Source organism: Adiantum capillus-veneris, chromosome 16 (genome assembly GCF_014529385.1).
Source record: "Adiantum capillus-veneris isolate H3 chromosome 16, ASM1452938v2, whole genome shotgun sequence".
Taxonomy (NCBI): Eukaryota; Viridiplantae; Streptophyta; class Polypodiopsida; order Polypodiales; family Pteridaceae; genus Adiantum; species Adiantum capillus-veneris.
This window is the reverse complement of record NC_140946.1, coordinates 44,933,642-44,951,585: the sequence shown is the minus strand read 5'-3', so window position 1 is coordinate 44,951,585 and position 17,944 is coordinate 44,933,642. Positions and strand designations below refer to the sequence as shown.

The window sequence follows — 17,944 nt, the reverse complement described above, 5'->3', positions numbered from 1 at the left end:
GGCCAAATTCATTTCACCTGAATTGGCTGCGCGGCTCGAGATTACACACGATCGGATGGAACCACAAGTAGAGGCAGTTCTAGCGGCACCCGGACAGGACAGCCATTACACTTGTCATTGGCAAACTTCGGTTGCATTGTCAGGGGTATTTGGAGCGCGAGGACTTTTACATAATGCCCTTGGAAGGTTGTGATGTCCTCCTTGGTACCATAAGAACAACGCCGTGGTCGATTATCCGGCAAAGAAAGCGACATTGACAAATGGAAAGGGCCGAGAAATTGTGCTTGATGTGAAATTGAAGGGTGAGTCTGTCCCTATTGTATCGGCTTCAGCCGTTTCTAAATTAATGGAATCAAATCTGTTTGTCTACTCGATCTATTGCAAAGAGTCAAATGATGAACACATGACGAATATGTCTGAACTTAATAAAGAACACCAAGATTTTCTCATTTTCTCCACACTCATGCCGATTGCTTTCCGAGGGCCTGCCAGGCAAGCTGCCACCATCTCATCATGAGGAAACTGGAAGTACACCACCGAACCGGCCATCTTACCGTGTGAACCGACCTCAGAATGAAGAGTTTATGAACCAAGTGAAAGACCTCTTGGAAAAGGGTCTTATCTAGCCGAGTACTTCACCTTATTGCTCTTCGGTGTTGTTGGTTTTAAAGAAAAGACATCTTGGAGAATGTGCATTGATTATAGAGCTCTCAATAAAATCACCATCAAGACAGATTTCTGATTTCGAGGATCGATGATATTCTTGACAAATTACAGGGATCCTCTTGTTTCAACAGGATCGATTTGAAAAGCAGATATCATCAGATTCGAATCACGCCGGGAGATGTGTCATGTGACACATCCAACCCTATGTGTCCGTGAACAAGCTACAACATGACAAGAATTCAGTTCAGTCAAGTCAGTCTAGAATAGGAAGTGATCTGGCACTTTTGTGAGTCTCTTCGTAGACTGTGCATGTCAAGACACTTAGACTAGATGCATATCCTCTGGTTGCACACAGCATGGCCATTAGATTCCAGTTAGAACCCATCAGTAGCATTTTTACAGTGCATAGACCTATTTTCCTTATTTTTGACGGAAAGTAGGAAAGGGCAATTTTGCTAAGTTTGTATATAAGCAAACCTAGTGCTAGCACTTTCTGGCAGAAGAGGCAGCAGGAGCACCGCTCAACAGGCACCTTCTCAGCAGGACCCCCGACTGCATGACTTAGCGTTTTTGCATCCTCAGCATCAAGCTAGCGTTTTGCAAGGATAGATCAGCCTTGGCGATTTTGCATTGTAGAGGAGCTTCGACATTGGTAGACACAGCAGAACCACTTCACGACATCAGATCAGCCCTAGCGTTAGTGGATTTTTCCCAGCAGCAGATTTTCAGCCCTAGCGTTTTGCATCTGCAGACACTTCAGTGTTTTTTCAGATCTTCGCGATGGTGTCTCCACAAGCATCAGCGTTTTTCAGTTTTCAGCAGTTAGCACTCGCAGAAGAAGTCTCGAACCTCGTAGATCTCACCTTCCCGCAGCAGTTCCTCGCCGCACGGTCAGTTTCCACAAGGTTTAAAGTTTCAGCCCGGAAAACGCAGATTTCAGCATCTGCGTTTTCAGCGCGTCGGCGTTGTACTGTCGTCATCGACATCGTCACAGACATAGAGTCAGAATTCAGCAGATAGAAGATTTGCAGATATCAGCCATTAGCGTTTTCAGATTTCAGCCCGTCTCGTCGTCGTCCTCATCGTCGTTGACATCGTCGGCAAGTCCAAGCATTGTAGAGATTTTGTGCAATCATAAGTAGACCGCTCTCGCCATAGAGAGTGGGGCCTTCGGAGGAGGGTTTTACGTCTCTGGTGTCGTATTCTCTTCTCTATCTCTCAGTTTCATACACTTTCACGCACAGTGTCCATTCACTTTGTTTGTGTTCATTGCACTCTATCATTAAGAACGGAAGGCGCTCCCTTCCATAAGAACAAAAGTAAGCTTGAGCACAGTTCGGAGCACTCATCTTGAGCAAAGTTCAAACATTCACTTTCGCTGCACCTTACCATGGTATCAGAGCTTTGGCAGTGTTCTGTATCACTCAAGGAAAGAACCACAAGAACCACATAACTTTTTTTTTGCTTGTTGAGGTCGCACAAACCCAAGTTCGCTTGGGCGTGTCGATTCCTAATCGTGTTTTTGAAGAGTGACAGGAATCCCAGGAAAGAAGGGCTTGTCCATCCTCCCCTTGTGCCTCTTTTCACTCATTGAGAGCGGACCGTGCACTTAGCGGCCGGCCAATCGACGTGAGGTGGGAAAAAGCAACCTTGGTGTGAGTGCAAGGCTGCCAAGGGGTGCGCCCGCGGAAAAGAGCAACACTCGGGTGAAGAGATCCTTCTCAAACACAGATTGCAAGCAAAAGAATACCCTCAATTACCTCAAGACCCTCAAGAATCCAAGAACCCAAGACCCGCAAGAACCCAAGTTCCTCGTGAACTTAAGAACCAAAGATCATAGTGCATGGTCATCACCCGAAGCGGAATGGATACTTCGCATACAGGTGATGAGCATGAGAGAGGCGACGAAGAATTTTTCCCACCAGGAGGTTTTTCCGACCCTCCCCCTTCTCCATCTACGCCACGAGTTGTACCAAATCCTATGGAGGCGATGGTCAAGTCGATGTTGGACATGATGGCACAACAACAAGAAGCGAATCGAGTTGCGTTGGCACAACAACAAGAAGCGCGAGTGTGATGCACGAAAAGAAAGAAAAGCACAAAGAAAGGAGGAAGCCGAAGCAAGACGAGTGGCCTTGAAGGCCGATCGTGAGGTTCAAAGAGACCTACGCACTCAAGAATTGGTTCAACAAGTTCTTGCCTCGAAGTCTGAACCAGCCAAAGATGTTGGTAGTTCTTCAAGTGACGCAATTTGGGATGCGGCCTTCAACAACCCAGTCACAGAGAAGTTGACTTTCAGTAAGTATGATGGTAAGATGGATGCTAGGGTTATTCATTTTTGGCTGCATCAATTTAATGCTTATTTTGCGACAACTAAGAAGATAGGAAATAGCAAGGTTTTGACGGCAGCTATGTACCTTGCCGGTGATGCCATCAATTGGTACCACGCATGGCAAGAGGCACAGTTAGCCGCGCACCTAGAGGAAGCCGACGAATTCACGCCCCTTTTCTTCAATTGGGTTGATTTTCAAGACAAGCTCAAGACGGGGTTTATGCCACCTCAGTACCTTGCACGATTGAAGGACGATTGGTGTGGTCTCAAGCAAAATGGTATGCCAGTTATATCTTTCTCTAATCGTGTTTTGCAGCTAGGTACCCAATTATGCAAGTCGGATGATGAGCGCAAAGAGGCATTCCTTTATGGACTGGACGAGTATATCAAGTACAATGTCGAGGTGCTCGATCCAATCGATCTCAACAAGGCGGCAGCGATTGCTCTCGCACAGGAGATGAAGCACAACAAGGGAAAGCCTAAGGAAAACAAGACTTTCACAAGTACCTCTCAGACTTCTCAGAACCCTCAGAATGGTAAGAATGGTAACTCTTCTAACCAATCTTCCAATAGTCTCTCGGAAAATTACTTTTCCAATGAACCTAAGGGTAAAGCTAACACAATTGCTAAACCTTAGTCACTCCAGATGAAAAGGTAGCACAAGGAATTTTAGGAGGATACATATGTTTGAAGAACAAAGCACTTATTCTAAGGAAGGTCATTGTTTTCATTGTCACATTAAGGGTCACATAAAAAGAACATGTCCTAAGCTTGACTCTAATGAATCTAAAGAATCCACAGAACCCACTTTCTCTGTCAATGCAATCAATGACAACACGAGTGTGCCCCAAGTTTCTCATGACCCTCCCATTGATGAGTCTCTCATTAAATGTTATGGTCATATGACGGGGCAACGTTTTGTCATATTGTTTGACCAGGTCGTATGCATGATGTGATTAGTCCCTCTCTTGTTGAGAGAGCCCGCCTAGAGGTTAGTCAGAAATCTCCTCTTGAGGTCTCTGGCTTTGCTCCCGGTATGGACTCTCTCATCACGAAAGAGTGGCTTGATGTGTTGTTTACAGTTCAACAAGCTGCTTTCCGAAGAAAATTTTTAGTCTCTCCTCTCTCAGGATGTGGTATGATTTTGGGTATTCGATGGTTTCGTGAGCATAACCCTCTCATTGATTTGGCGGAAAATACGTTCACTTTCAATGCCAAAAGTGACTCTCCCATTGTCATTCATGGAGAGCAAGTTGTTCATTCTCCATCTCTCATTGCTAATGTGCAGGCGAAGATTGAATGGATTCAGGAGAAGGAGACTCTCTCAGTTTCTTCTTCTCCAAAGCATGATACACAGGATTTGCATGTTGATAAGCATGATGATTTAAATGATAATGATGAGCATGATGATTTGAATGATAATGATGATTTGGATGCCAATGACAAGCATGATGATTTGCATGATCAAGATGTGATTTCTCACAAGCATGATGATTTGCATGAAGATGACGTGATTGTTCACAAGGATGATGAGTTAGTGGATACTTTTTCTAGTGAAGCTAACCTCGTTGCAGATTCGATCAATTACGAAGATCCGATCTTGGCTTCCGAGTCGAGGTCCAAGAACCCCAACAAGAAGATTCGATTGATCACGAAGGCTCTCGAGCTTAGGTCCAAAGAACCCTTATAGGAAGTACTATGTGTTTGAATGATTCGTTAGCACGCATTGTTCGAGTGTTTCATTCGTGATCGTTTCATGTATTTTAGTCGGCGTCTTTATGTGATCCCTTTTCCTAGGCATGACATATTGTACGTTGAGCACGTTTCACTCATGAATGAGTACAGATGTGTGCGGATTATTCATGAAAAGCTGAAAAGTATGCATTCAGTGAAGTCACATTCCATGTCTCTTCCTTGGCACGACACAGTTGTAGAAAGAGCATATGAAAGTATGAGCACCAAGCATGGGCATTTCCGTTGTGAATTGCCACAGTTGATTGCTCTAGATCATAAGAGAAAGATTCGATCTTATTGTTTGCGTATGTGTGGTGAACGGGTTAGCACTCCGTCTCTTTGTTCATCTACATTGCATGCACAATCTTTGAGGAAGACAAGATTTATTCCAGTCACTTTACATGGAATGGGTATGTTCATGTTTTTGTGTCGGAAGTGGTTTCAAGAATTTTCAGCCATGGAGATTCTTAAAGGAGAAAGAAGCATGACTCTAGACGAAGTTGAAGCATCGAAGGGGCCACAGGAGACTTTGTGTCGCTTTCGGCGCGGCCCAAAGAAGCAAGCATTGCAAACCCTTATGAAGTTCAAGTATCACACGACCCACGTGTCAGAGTGGGCCGGCGAAGAGTCCTTCACAAGATGCCGGATGCTATTGGCGATCTCCCTCGACGCCATACAATTCGGTACCAGTACCTCACTTTGAAAAGAAGGGGATGTCACATGACACATCCAACCCTATGTGTCCGTGGACAAGCTACAACATGACAAGGGTTCAGTTCAGTCAAGTCAGTCTAGAATAGGAAGTGATCGGCACTTTTGTGAGTCTGTTTGCAAACCGTGCATGTCCAGACACTTAGATTAGATGCATATCCTTTGTTTGCACACAGCAAGACCATCAGATTCCAGTCAGAACCCATCAGTAGCATTTTTACAGTGCATAGACCTATTTTTCCTATTTTTGACATTTTTCACTTATTATTTTTAAGTGACTTTTGTTGGAAAGTAGGTAGGGCAATTTTGCTAAGTTTGTATATAAGCAAAACCTAGCGCTAGCACTTTCTGGCAGAAGAGGCAGCAGGAGCACCGCTCAACAGACACCTTCTCAGCAGGACCCCTGACTGCATGACCTAGCGTTTTTACATTCTCAGCATCAAGCTAGCGTTTTGCAAGGACAGTTCAGCCTTGGCGATTTTGCATTGCACAGGAGCTTCGGCATTGGTAGACACAGTAGAACCACTTCACGACAGCAGATCAGCCCTAGCGTTAGTGGATTTTCCCCAGCAGCAGATTTTCAGCCCTAGCGTTTTGCATCTGCAGACACTTCAGCGTTTTTGCAGATCTTCGTGACGGAATCCCCACAAGCATCAGCGTTTTTCAGTTTTCAGCAGTTAGCACTCGTAGAAGAAGTCTCGAACCTCGTAGATCTCACCTTCCCGTAGCTGTTCCTTGCCGCACGGTCAGTTTCCGCAATGTTTACAGTTTCAGCCCGGAAAACGCAGATTTCAGCATCTGCATTTTCAGCGCGTCGTCGTCGTCGTATCGTCGTCATCGACATCGTCACAGACATAGAGTCAGAATTCAGCAAATAGAAGATTTGCAGATCAGCCATTAGCGTTTTCAGATTTCAGCCCCGTTGTCGTCCTCATCGTTGTCGACATCGTTGGCAAGTCCAAGCATTGTAGAGATTTTGTGCAGTCATAAGTAGACCGCTCTCGCCATAGAGAGTGGGGCCTTCGGAGGAGGTTTTTACGTCTCTGGTGTTGTATTCTCTTCTCTATCTCTCAATCTCATATGCTTTCACGTACATTGTCCATTCACTCTGTTTGTGTTCATTGCACTCTATCATTAAGAACGGAAGGCTCTCCCTTCCATAGGAACAAAAGGAACCTTGAGCACAGTTCGGAGCACTCATCTTGAGCAAAGTTCAAACATTCACTTCCGCTGCACCTTACAAGATGTCTACAAAACAGCTTCTCGGACGAGCTTCGGTTTATATAAATTTTTGGTAATGCCTTTTGGCCTTACCAATGCTCCAACGACTTTTAACCGAATGATGGATAGGATTTTCAGAGAGTACAGATTTTTTGTTGGCACTTTCTTTGATGACATTATAGTCTTCTCCAAGGTTGAGGCAGAACATAAACAACATCTGCTACATGTCTATCGGGCATTGCGAGATCACAAGTTAGTAATCAATGCCAAGAAGAGTAAATTTTTCTTACCGAAGGTCCACTTTCTTGGACACATAGTCTCAACAGCAGGAGTACAGATGGACACGGCCAAGATTGAGACTATACGTGATTGGCTCGATTTGAAGAATGTTCATGAAGTAAGAAGCTTTTTGGGCTGATGTTTTTACTACCGGCGGTTCATGAGAAAGTTTGCAGAGGTTGCTTCCCCTTTGCATATTTTGACACAGAAAGGAGTCCCTTTCTCGTGGGGACCCACAGAGGTGACTGCCTTGCAGACTTTGAAAGAGACATTGACTACAAGACCAGTTTTCACTTTGCCGGATTTGCAAAAGTCATTCGAAGTATATTGTGATGCTTGTGGTCATAGTCTTGGTGTGGTCTTAATGCAAGAAGGCCATTATGAGAGCCAATTGTTTTCAAGGCCGGAATTGACAGCACAGATTTATGAGAAAGAGCTTTTGGCGGTTATCCATGCTCTTACTCAATAGCGGCATTACCTACTTGTAGCCGATTTTACGGTCTTCACTGATCATCAGAGTTTATGCTACTTCTTGTCACAGAAGTAGCTTTCGGAAAAGCAGATGCGGTGTACTAACATCTTGTCACAGTTTCACTTCCAGATTGTCTATGTACAGGGACAAAAGAACTTGGTGGCAGATGCTTTGTCCCGGAAGCTGTTAGTCATGGCTATTTTCGCGATTCATTATAGAAGCTTCGAGGACACGGTCGATCAGTACGCCATAGATCAAGATTTTTCTGATGTATTCAATCGAATACAGAATGGGGAGGTAGTAGCGGGATATTCTATATGGGATGGCTACTTGATGAAAAAAATGATGTTGGGCGTTACACAGCCGTTGAGGGAAAAGGTTGTAACCGAATGCCACTGTCCACCATTTACGTGTCACTGCGGCATTGATACCACCTTGAAAGGTGTGGAGCGTTACTTCCTTTGGCCGAGACTCAAGAAGGACGTGGACGATTTTGTAAGCAGTTGCTTGGTATGCCAAAAGGTCAAGTTTGACAGGCATAAAACACAGGGATTGTTACAGCCTTTATCCATTTCCACCCGTCCCTGGGAAAGTATTGCTATGGATTTCATTTTTGATATCCCGAAAACAGAGTGGTATCTGGGCTGTTATTGACAGATTTAGCAAGCAAGCTCATTTCATTCCAGTGAAGGAAACAGTCAAGCCGGATCATTTAGCGAGATTGTTCATTGCCCAGATATACAGATAACATGGCATGCCTGAGACAATAGTCTCTGACAGAGATCTCCAATTCACGAATTTGTTTTGGAAGGCTATTTGGGAGAACATTGGCATACAGTTTTAGTTCTCGTCATCTTTCCACCCACAGACGATGGGCAATCTGAGATTGCAAATTCAATCGTACTGGATTTATTGAAGTCTTTACATTTTTGATCAGAAGACTCAATGGAAAAACTTTTTGCCCTTAGTGGAATTTGCCTAAAATAACACGATCCACTCTTCGATGGAGAAGGCGCCATTTGAGATTATTGAAGGTGCTACGAAGGTTACACCCTTCCTAAGCACGAAAGATAAGATTTTTGAAGCCGACTAGTACACGAGGGACTTGGACACTGCTTTTGCCAAGGTCCGGGAGGCTTTAGCGAAATTTCATGAAAGACACAAGAAGGCAGCAGATCAACACCGTCGCGATTTGAAATTAAAGGAAGACGATTGGGTGCTCTTACGATTTGAGAGGCACGCTTGAGAAAGAAAAAGGGAAAGGAGCAGCTTTTTCCAAAGCTTAGCATGAGATACTATGGACCTTTCTAGATAACAGAAAAGATAAATGATGTCTCCTTAAAAATAAGCTGCCCGATACTAGGAGAATTCACAATGCTTTTCATGTGAGTCTCTTGAAGCCTTTTAAAGTCGATGTGCCCGATGATGGGGAGCCTGATGAGCAACCCGAAGTGGAGGAAAGCAAGGAGATACTCGTTCCAGAACAGATATTGGCACATAAAGATAGAAAGATTAAAGTTAAAGTGATTAGGCGGTTCTTGGTTAAATTCAAGAACTATTCTGCATTGGATGCGAAGTGGATGGAGGAGGAGGACCTAGCAGATACTCCTAAGATTGTGGAACTTTACCTTGAAGCATTCGGTTTAGCATAGTCTACTCCGATAGACCCTGATTTAAGCATGGGTGAATCTTGTGCAACAGGCTTGCACAAGAGGGGAGTTGCTCCGCTCCTTTGTCAACAGATTAGCCCGATTTTTGACAAATAGTCACTAATGTCTCTTTGGGTTTCAGGGATACTACTGGAATTCTCGAAAATGAAAATGATATTGATTGATTTGTACTTGACTTGTTTGAGTGCAGGAACTGAAAGACGAAATGAGTGCAGCATTTCGATCTCATAAATCTCTGTAGACATGATTGCAATATGGATTAGTTAATCGGGCATCTGTGAGGTCCCGATTGGATCTAGATGCGATCACTAAATACGTTGCCGATTAATCATGGTCTGAGATTTGGAATGAATTTGAATGTGATTTGTCATGTGATGTCTGCTAATGTGACTGTCCATTGGTACATGTGCTAGATGTGTTGTGCGTAGTGCGTCGGTATTAACAGTCAGTGTCTACTAAGACAGTTTATGGCCTCTGTCTGTTTTGCAGGCGTAATCTAGGGCGATTACAATTCTTTTAAGAGGGGGGTATGACACACACACAAATTGATGACGTGGCATCTTGAAGGAACCCCAGAACTGCGCCATAAGGCTGATTGTCTACGTGGCAGCTGTACGAACGCCAGAATATGCGTTGACTGAATGCTGACATGGCAGCTCGGAATTTGCCTCGCAGAAAATGCTGATTTGCTGACGTGGCATTTTGTAGGGATTTCCGTAAATTGCGTTGGCTGAATTTGCTGGTAGCTTTTGGGGCAATTGCTTTTGAGTTAAAAAGCTTTTTAGTTAAATGCTTTTTGGGCTCTACTTTTGGGCATCCCTTGTACTTATAAATAAGCGAGGTGGCCTCACTTGTAGGTGCATTTGGACGCAGAGTTTGAGAGTGAGCACCTACCCGCTCTCTTCTACTTTGAAGACAGATTAATACAAAAAGAAATATTGAAAGGGGTGCCAATCTTTGGGGCCAATAACTCTGGGCATGGAATTACGCTGAGCCGTGTCAATTTTGTGAACTGTTTTGAAGTGAATCTCTGTTGTGTCGCGGTAGAATCTTGATCTGGGTGTCCAAGTTTGTTACAGAGCGCAACAATTAAGAGGCTTGGGAGATGATACTTTGTTTACCGAAGAAGATGGTAAGTGAGAGTTTGGCCCATCCCCTTGAGGTAGTGGTCTTGAACTTGTTGGTATGGCGTAGCAGCAACAGGGTTTCCCACTTACTTCTAGGCGAACAGAGGGCAAATAATCAATGTTTTAATAGCCATTTTATCAGCTAGTAGCTTAACGTCTATGATGCCAAGCCCCCCTTTCTCCTTAGGAAGGCAACAATAATTCCATTTACTTTGGCTGATTTGCAGGTAAGGGGTCCCTTGCCCACATAAATTTTTTGCATATATCACTTATTCTAGATGGTAGTCCGGGGGCTTCCAGTGGGAAAGGAAGAACACTATGTATGCGATGAGGAAGTGGTTGATGACCCGGGGTGGTCACTGGGGCGGTCACTTTTCAAAGTGCATATCATATCACGTGAGTTTACCGAAGAGGATTCTTAATACTAAAAAAAAATGTATGCTTTTGTGTATACATTAGAGGGGGGTGGGGTTCTTTAAATAGGCCCACAATGTAAATGTAACATGCATATTGGGATATTATTAAGAATCTCTTGAACGCACGTGACATAGGGAGCTTTTGATGAGTGACTGCCAATCCATCCGTTCAGTTTTGTTCTAATGTCGTTACAAACCGAGTTCCACCTTTGTTTGTATGACACTTCAAAACCCATGGGTATACCTAAAAGTCGAAAGATTGGGCCTTCTTGGATAGTGGAACAGCCAGCATGGTAAACCAAAAGGGGATGTTCCTATTGGTGGGCTAAACCCATGTCTTTTACTTATTAATCTTGGATCGGGAAGCGTTGCATAAAAGTGATGAGCCCTGCCTTGATTTTTGCAACAATTGAGACCATCTATTGCTACAACAAAAAGGAGAGGAGCTAAGGGGCAACCTTTTCTACCGACCTTTGGAGAGCTGGCGAGAGCGGTCTACTTATGGTTGCACAAATCTCTACAATGCTTGGACTTGCCGACGATATCGACGACGATGAGGACGACCACGAGACGGGCTGAAATCTGAAAATGCTAAGGGCTGAGATCTGCAAATCTTTATCTGCTGAATTCTGACTCTATGTCGGCGACGATGTCGATGATGATGGTATGACGACGACAAGCTGAAAACGCAGATGCTGAAATCTGCATTTTCCAGGTTGAAAGTGCGAACTTCGTGGAATCTGACCGTGCGGCGAGGATCTGTTGCGGGAAGGTGAGATCTGCAAGGTTTGGGACTTATTTTGCAGAGTCTGACTGATGAAAACTGAAAACGCTGATGCTTCTTGGTGTTCCGTCGCGGTGAATCTACAAAACACCGGGGTTGATCTGCAACTAAAAAACGCTAGGGCTGAAAACTGTTCTGCTATTGTGGAATCTGCTAACGCTAGAGATGATCTGCTGTGTTGCTGTTGGAAACGCTAAGTTTTGCTGTCTTGCGGTAGCCGAGGCTGTTCTGTTGAACAGAAATGCCAGGGCTGATCTTGTCCAAAAACGCTAGGCCTTGCCAGAGCAAAAGCGCTAGGTTTACTGCTGGAGTGAGTCTTGCTGAGAAGTTGCCTGTTGAGCAAAGGTGCTCCCGTTGCCTCTTCTGCCAGAAAGTGCTAGCGCTAGGCTTCTATCTATACAAACTTAGCGAAATTGCCCTACCTAGTTTCCAACAAAAGTCACTTCAAAATAATAGGTGAAAAATGTCAAAAATATGGAAAATAGGTCTATGCATTGGAAAAATGCTCCTGATGGGTTCTGACTGTAATTTGATGATCATGCTGTGTGCAACCAGAGGATATGTATCTAATCTAAGTGTCTGGACATGCACGGTCTGCGAACAGACTCACAAAAGTGCCAGATCACTTCCTATTCTAGACTGACTTGACTGGACTGAACCCTGGTCATGTTGTAGCTTGTCCACGGACACATAGGGTTGGATGTGTCACGTGACATTGCTTCACAATATGGTATCTGAACACCACATTCTTAGCAACTATAGATCACTTGGTTCTATCTCCTTGGTGGTTGACCACTTTGGTCTCCCATCCAACTGCAAGGAATTCGCTGATCGCACTTCCTCCTTTGCACATTGTTGGCTTCCTGTGAACACTCTACAGTCAAAAGATAAACACAAACACATGAAGAGACATAAACCATGTTACCGTGGCTTTGTGGGAACCATAGATACACTTCATTGCTGCTTGCACATGCGCCTCGATTCTCCTTTTGGTTGCTGCGATCAAGGCACTGTCTGGCGTAGGCGATTGCAACGTCGGCGAGTGAACCAGAGAAAGATTACCATATCCATTTCGCCTAGGCGTGACATAAGTATGGTTATAAAAAAAATGTCCTGTGAGGCAAGCTCAGAGGATGGACAACCATCATAGAGCAACTTGCCAAGGTCAGCGTAGATGGCTTGTGAAGGACTCTATTGGTTCCCACTCTACAAAATCGGATGGGAAAACATCTCCAAACATGAACAAGCAATGGAAATCTTACATTCATAAAAAGCAACGTAAACGATAGAAATACAAAATAGACAATCTAGAAACTTGACAGAGGAGTAAAATTACAGTTTGCAAGAAACTTCGATGGAGCCACTGTTGTCTCTAGCTTCAGTTGTGAAGCAACATACACATGTTGCACCTTTGCAAGCCGCTTGCCGTCTTGTGTTTGCTTGAACTCCATGATTCTTCCCTTCCAATGGTATGCTCGAGAAGCCATGTGTCTCCTTGAGACCTTGTGTGCACCTCTTGAGGTGGGCTACATTGTCACTCACATCAATCGTTTGAACTCCATGGTCACCCAACATCCACTATCGTCTTGGACATTGCTGCATGAAATGGAGTCATGACACTTCTAGGTCATGGTGATGCCATGGGGAATAGTGGCACAATCTGCAGACAAATACTTCTGATTAATCATTGCACATCCATGTTCTCAGCTGTATAAAGAGCAAGATTCTTGATGGTACACAAAGACGGTTGATGCCACTTACTGCTATACTGCTCCTCCTGCGGCTTGGCTTAATGGAGAAGATAATGTTGCAAAGCGTAAGAGGGAAGTAGATCTTCTCTAGAGAGCTTAATGGAGAAGGAGCAGAAAACCTGTTGGAAAAAGAAAGAGGGAGGATCTAGCAGAAAGATATGTTGCAGATCTTTAGCTTTAGGCAGAGGTGTTTAGTGAGGCTCATGGAGAAAAGGAGAACTTCAGCTTGAGGAGAATGCAACAAGCTTGAGGAGGGAAAGGAGGTTCAAACTTCTGTTGTTGCAGAGCTCTTGGGAGGGAAAGTGAAAAAAAGGAAAGAGAAGCAACTTGCAAGGTGAAGTGAAGAGAAGTGAGAGATGGTACAATAGAGAGAGAGAGGGAGGGAATGATCAACACTTTTTTGGAGGGACCCCCTTTTAGGAGAGAGGGAAGGAGAAACTGGCAGGCACTAGAGAGAGAAAGGATTGGTTTTTACCCAACTATTTAGAGAAAAGTTCATTTTTTAAAATTTATAAAAAGTTTTCTCTTTATATTTTATAAAAGAGTACAAGTTTGACCACTTACTTTTAGGCCCTGCCATACCCACCATTTCAATCCACATAACATCCACCGATTTGCCCCTTCCATAATCTCCTTTTTAATCCCATGGCAAATAAAGAGCCCCCCTTAAACCCCATGCCCTTCCTAATGCAATCCCATAGCCATTCTTGCTTATTTTTCCTAGTCAATTTAGAGCCGTTTAATCGCAAGAGCAGATTGTTCCATGTGCGAGAGTTGAGTAGATGCTATACCTAGAAGACCGTGATGTTGAAATACGATAAAGAAATCACAATCATTGCTACTTGCCCATGCTTTTGCTCTTCCTTGGGTATGGACAAATGGCTTAGCTCTTACTTCCGTTGGAACATGAGTTCAACCATTGGCACTCACGGTCTTTAAAGAGGGTCATGCACATATGCATTGTATGATGAACATGATGTGGCTAATGAAAGTGGGTATGCATGTATTTCTTAGACTTCAAGCCTTCGCAAAATGTACTACATAGGAGATGAAAATAGATGATAGATCATCCATGTTGGTATTCATGTTGCTTGTGTTGGGGGTAAGCCCAACTTGTGAACTATCAATGGTGCAGACTTGCATAGATTGGCTTTGGGGTTGGATGACTAGACCAATTTGTGAAACATTGCACTGAAGAGTGTATGTGTAGGAAGAGTACTAGGATGGGCGACCTTTTGGGAAGGGGTTACCCTATGTACCTTCAAGCGGAATCAAGGCTGTGGTTCGAAGTCCAACCCTTAAGTTCGTAGAAAGGGTCATGTTGAAGTTGTGGATGACTTCAACCTCTTGGGCTAAGGACATGTTGAAGTTGTGGATTACTTCAACCTCTAAGTCAAAGAAACCGGGCCATCTTGGTACTAAGAGGACAGAGAAGAAGTCCCAAGTTTGGCTTAAGGGGATGGTTGTTGGGAACTTGGGGTAAGCCCAACGTGAACTATCAATGCTGCCTAGCTATGAGGCTTACATAAATTTGCTAGACTGGAGGTCCTAACATCTTCAAGTTTTGGGGTCTAAAAGGTTGACCAGGTTATGGAACATTGCATTAAGCGTGTATGTTTAGGAATAGTAATGGGATGGGTGACCTCTTGGGAAGGTTCATCTTTTTGTGACAATCATGCCATAGAAATCACTACTTACTAGGAAAGACTCGCAAGCGGGGAGCACTTTTGTACCTGGATGTGTGCAAGTGGAATTTCCTGGTATGCTACGCTTTGGGTGTGAAGGGTGTACTTAGCCAGCAGTTCACAGCAACTAGGGCTGGACTGCTTGCGTCTTTGCCCAACTCAGCTACTCCAAGGGCATATTATCACATTCAGAAATGCCACTGAATTCATTCTTGGGAGGAGAGAATGTGCAAGATTCAAGACAACCAACTCTGAAAATTCATGTAAGCTCTATCAGACGTCTAATGTCTTTGGCCTCGAGGGATTTTAAATTAGAATTCAATCAGCCAGGCTGTGTCGTTTTCACATTTTGTCTGCTACACGATCTTGATCTATTATGTCCTTCATTGGCTCCTTCCAGCGGCTCCTAAGTGCTTTGTCTTGAAAATCTGGAGCTTTCAGGGAGACCCATCTTGTTTGTGTAACATAATACATACAATACATGTGTGCATGCATACATGTATGCATGCAATCATTCCATGCAGGCACATCTATGCATGTCTCTCATATCCTCAGAAAAAAGTGGGTGTAGGCTTTCAATTACGAGATGTAGTGCTCGCTGTGTGTATTCTGCCACATACACAGAGGCAATTGGGCATCATATCAGGTGAAAGGTAATTCAAATTGTTTACAATGGTTGTTACAAGAGTAAGGGACTATCCCGTGATGAAGATCACATTGTCAAACCTCTTATCATGCTTATGGTGCAAAAGGTGGTGCATGAGAATTAGTTTCATTGAGATTCAAACCCAAATTTTGTTGCTGGAGTGGTGACGGGTAACGAAAGCTGCACAATGTTTTTGCTGGAGTTAATTCTGCTTCAATTACGAGTCCTGACAGTAATATCGTCCTCTTGAACTTCATGATTTCAGGGATTCCGAATACTACCGTTGGGGCTCTCAAAGTGGAGGCTTGGTTTTCATGTCTAGAGTCAATGCTCAACCTTTTGGAAAGTGGCCTCTTCTGTTTCCCAACCATGGTGCATGCTATAGAGAGCTCCTCAAGTCGTGATTCAAAGCACCCTGGAGACCACATAAACAGCATTCTTGCATTAGCTGGGGTGCAAGAGTTCAGCGTCCATAAGGATGAGCAGATCGAGCTTTCAACAGTGGAGTTCTTCAAGAGGGTGGGCAAGAAAGGCCTTGAATTTGCAGTCTTCACAACTAACCATCATGCACCGCCCTCCTTGGAGGAGCATTCCTTTCATGGCCGGACATGGCTTCCTAGTTTGTGTGGGAGCATATCCCTACCACTTTCTCACTTCCAAGAGGGAGGAGCCAACGTCTTCAACACAGGCAACACCGAGTTTGACGTCTTAAAGAATGGCCATATCAAACTCACAGGATCACTGGTGTGTGTGCCAGTGCGGTTCTATTGGAAGAAAGGTCCGCAGGAGGTTAGAAAAAGCGGAACTGAGTGCAGCGTGGGTGCCGCTGACGATGCAGAACTAGCAAATTTAATTCACAGGTCGAATGATGATGATGGCTGCCTCGGCCTTTTTCTGCGTAGACTCCCACTTAAAATTGGTCCAGTAGACATGTTCTTCCGTGAAGTGTTATGGCCGAGTACTGGTGAAGTGGTAGGCCAGGCTTTATTCCCCACTCTCGTCCCCCCTCATCAGCCTTTCCGGGAGGAAGAGCATTTGAAGGAATACTCTGAGCATCTGCTAGGTAACAAAGACATTACAATTTCTGCAATATGCCTGGAGGGAGACGACACACCTGTGCAAGTTATCATTGGGAATGTGCCTCATTCAATATCATCTGCAGCGCAGAGGATGGACTGGCGTGAGGCATCTTTCTGTTGTTATTGCTCCACAAAATCGGTGGATCCTACATGGGTTGCAGCCATGCGGCAATACTTCTTTATGGACACAAAGAGAGTTGACAATCTGAGTCGGTGTGGTTTGCACGATCCCTTGGGAGTGCGCATGTACATAGAGGAATTCTTCGAATTTCCGACAGTGCGGACATTTGGGCAAGGCAATGATGTTGAGCTCTTGCAGAGAAACGAAGTGGGCAGCTTCTGTGCCTCGCTTGTATTTCCTGCGGAGGTGCTCGTGCGGCCTGAAACAGGCACTCCGGCTCGTGATAATCTCGGCTTTGAATTTGAAGCGGTGGCCGTGGAGGGTGATTGTGCTAGTAGTAATGAACCCGTAACCAAAATCGGCTGCTTCAGCGGCTCCTCCGAGTTACGCAAGATGCTCAAAAGCAATCTCATCAAGTTCCACCTCCTTGAAAACCTGGTGATTTCCTAGGCAACTATCTCATCTCTGTAATAACAAGTTCCCATAATAAGGACACCCAAATTGGGCGCCTTGAGGCTTGCAACAACAAGAGAAACTTTTCCTCATCCAGATATCTCCGTAACAAAAATCAAGGCTTCTCTTGTTTCAAGCCTCATATTAGGTGTCCAATTTGGGTGTCCTTATTATAAGCCTCGTATTAGGTGTCCAATTTGGGTGTCTTCATCAAGGGACGTTTACCCTACTTGTTTCCTCATCCGTCTCCCTCGATTGCACAAGAAGCTGTGTTACTCACCTAGATAACTTGTTATGCATCAAACCTCAAACCTATGTAGATATTATGGCACCAAGCAATAAATGTTTTAGTTCTTTAAATGTACAATCTGGTTTTTGACATTGTTTATATACTTACATTGATGATCTATATATTCATTATGTTTCAGTCAATTCTAGTGAACTTGTAGTATAAGGCTGTTAAGTTTCTTCATTCATATTCAATTTGTTTCAATCGTTTTTGTTTGTTCATATTCAATTTATTTCAATCATTTTTGTTTAATCGCATAGTGTCAAGGAAGAAAAGATCATATCGTGATCATTCATACTTTTGATTTTGTGTTTGCATAAACTTACCGGTTATCTTTTTGTTGTAGTGTATGTAGAACTCTCCCGAGTGTGTACTTCTTGCTTCAAATCTTGTTGTTGAAAGAGAGAGAGAGAGAGAGAGAGAGAGAGAGAGAGAGAGAGAGATTTGTGTGTGTGTGTGAGAGAGAGAGAGAGAGAGAGAGAGAGAAATTCTTTTGTGTGAGAGCCTT

At 44.0% G+C, this 17,944-nt stretch overlaps 1 protein-coding gene across 1 annotated transcript in view; it reads left to right on the top strand.

Moving 5' to 3' along the window:
• LOC147438949 (uncharacterized) overlaps positions 1 to 17,514 on the top strand; it is a 43,767-nt gene extending 26,253 nt beyond the window's left edge. Inside the window, exon 2 of the mRNA XM_086484909.1 lies at positions 15,760 to 17,514. Within this exon, the coding sequence (XP_086341035.1) occupies positions 15,760 to 17,144 (1,385 nt within the window). The 3' untranslated portion in view covers positions 17,145 to 17,514. The remainder of the gene's footprint in view (positions 1 to 15,759) is intronic.
• The last annotated feature ends 430 nt before the right edge of the window (positions 17,515 to 17,944 follow it).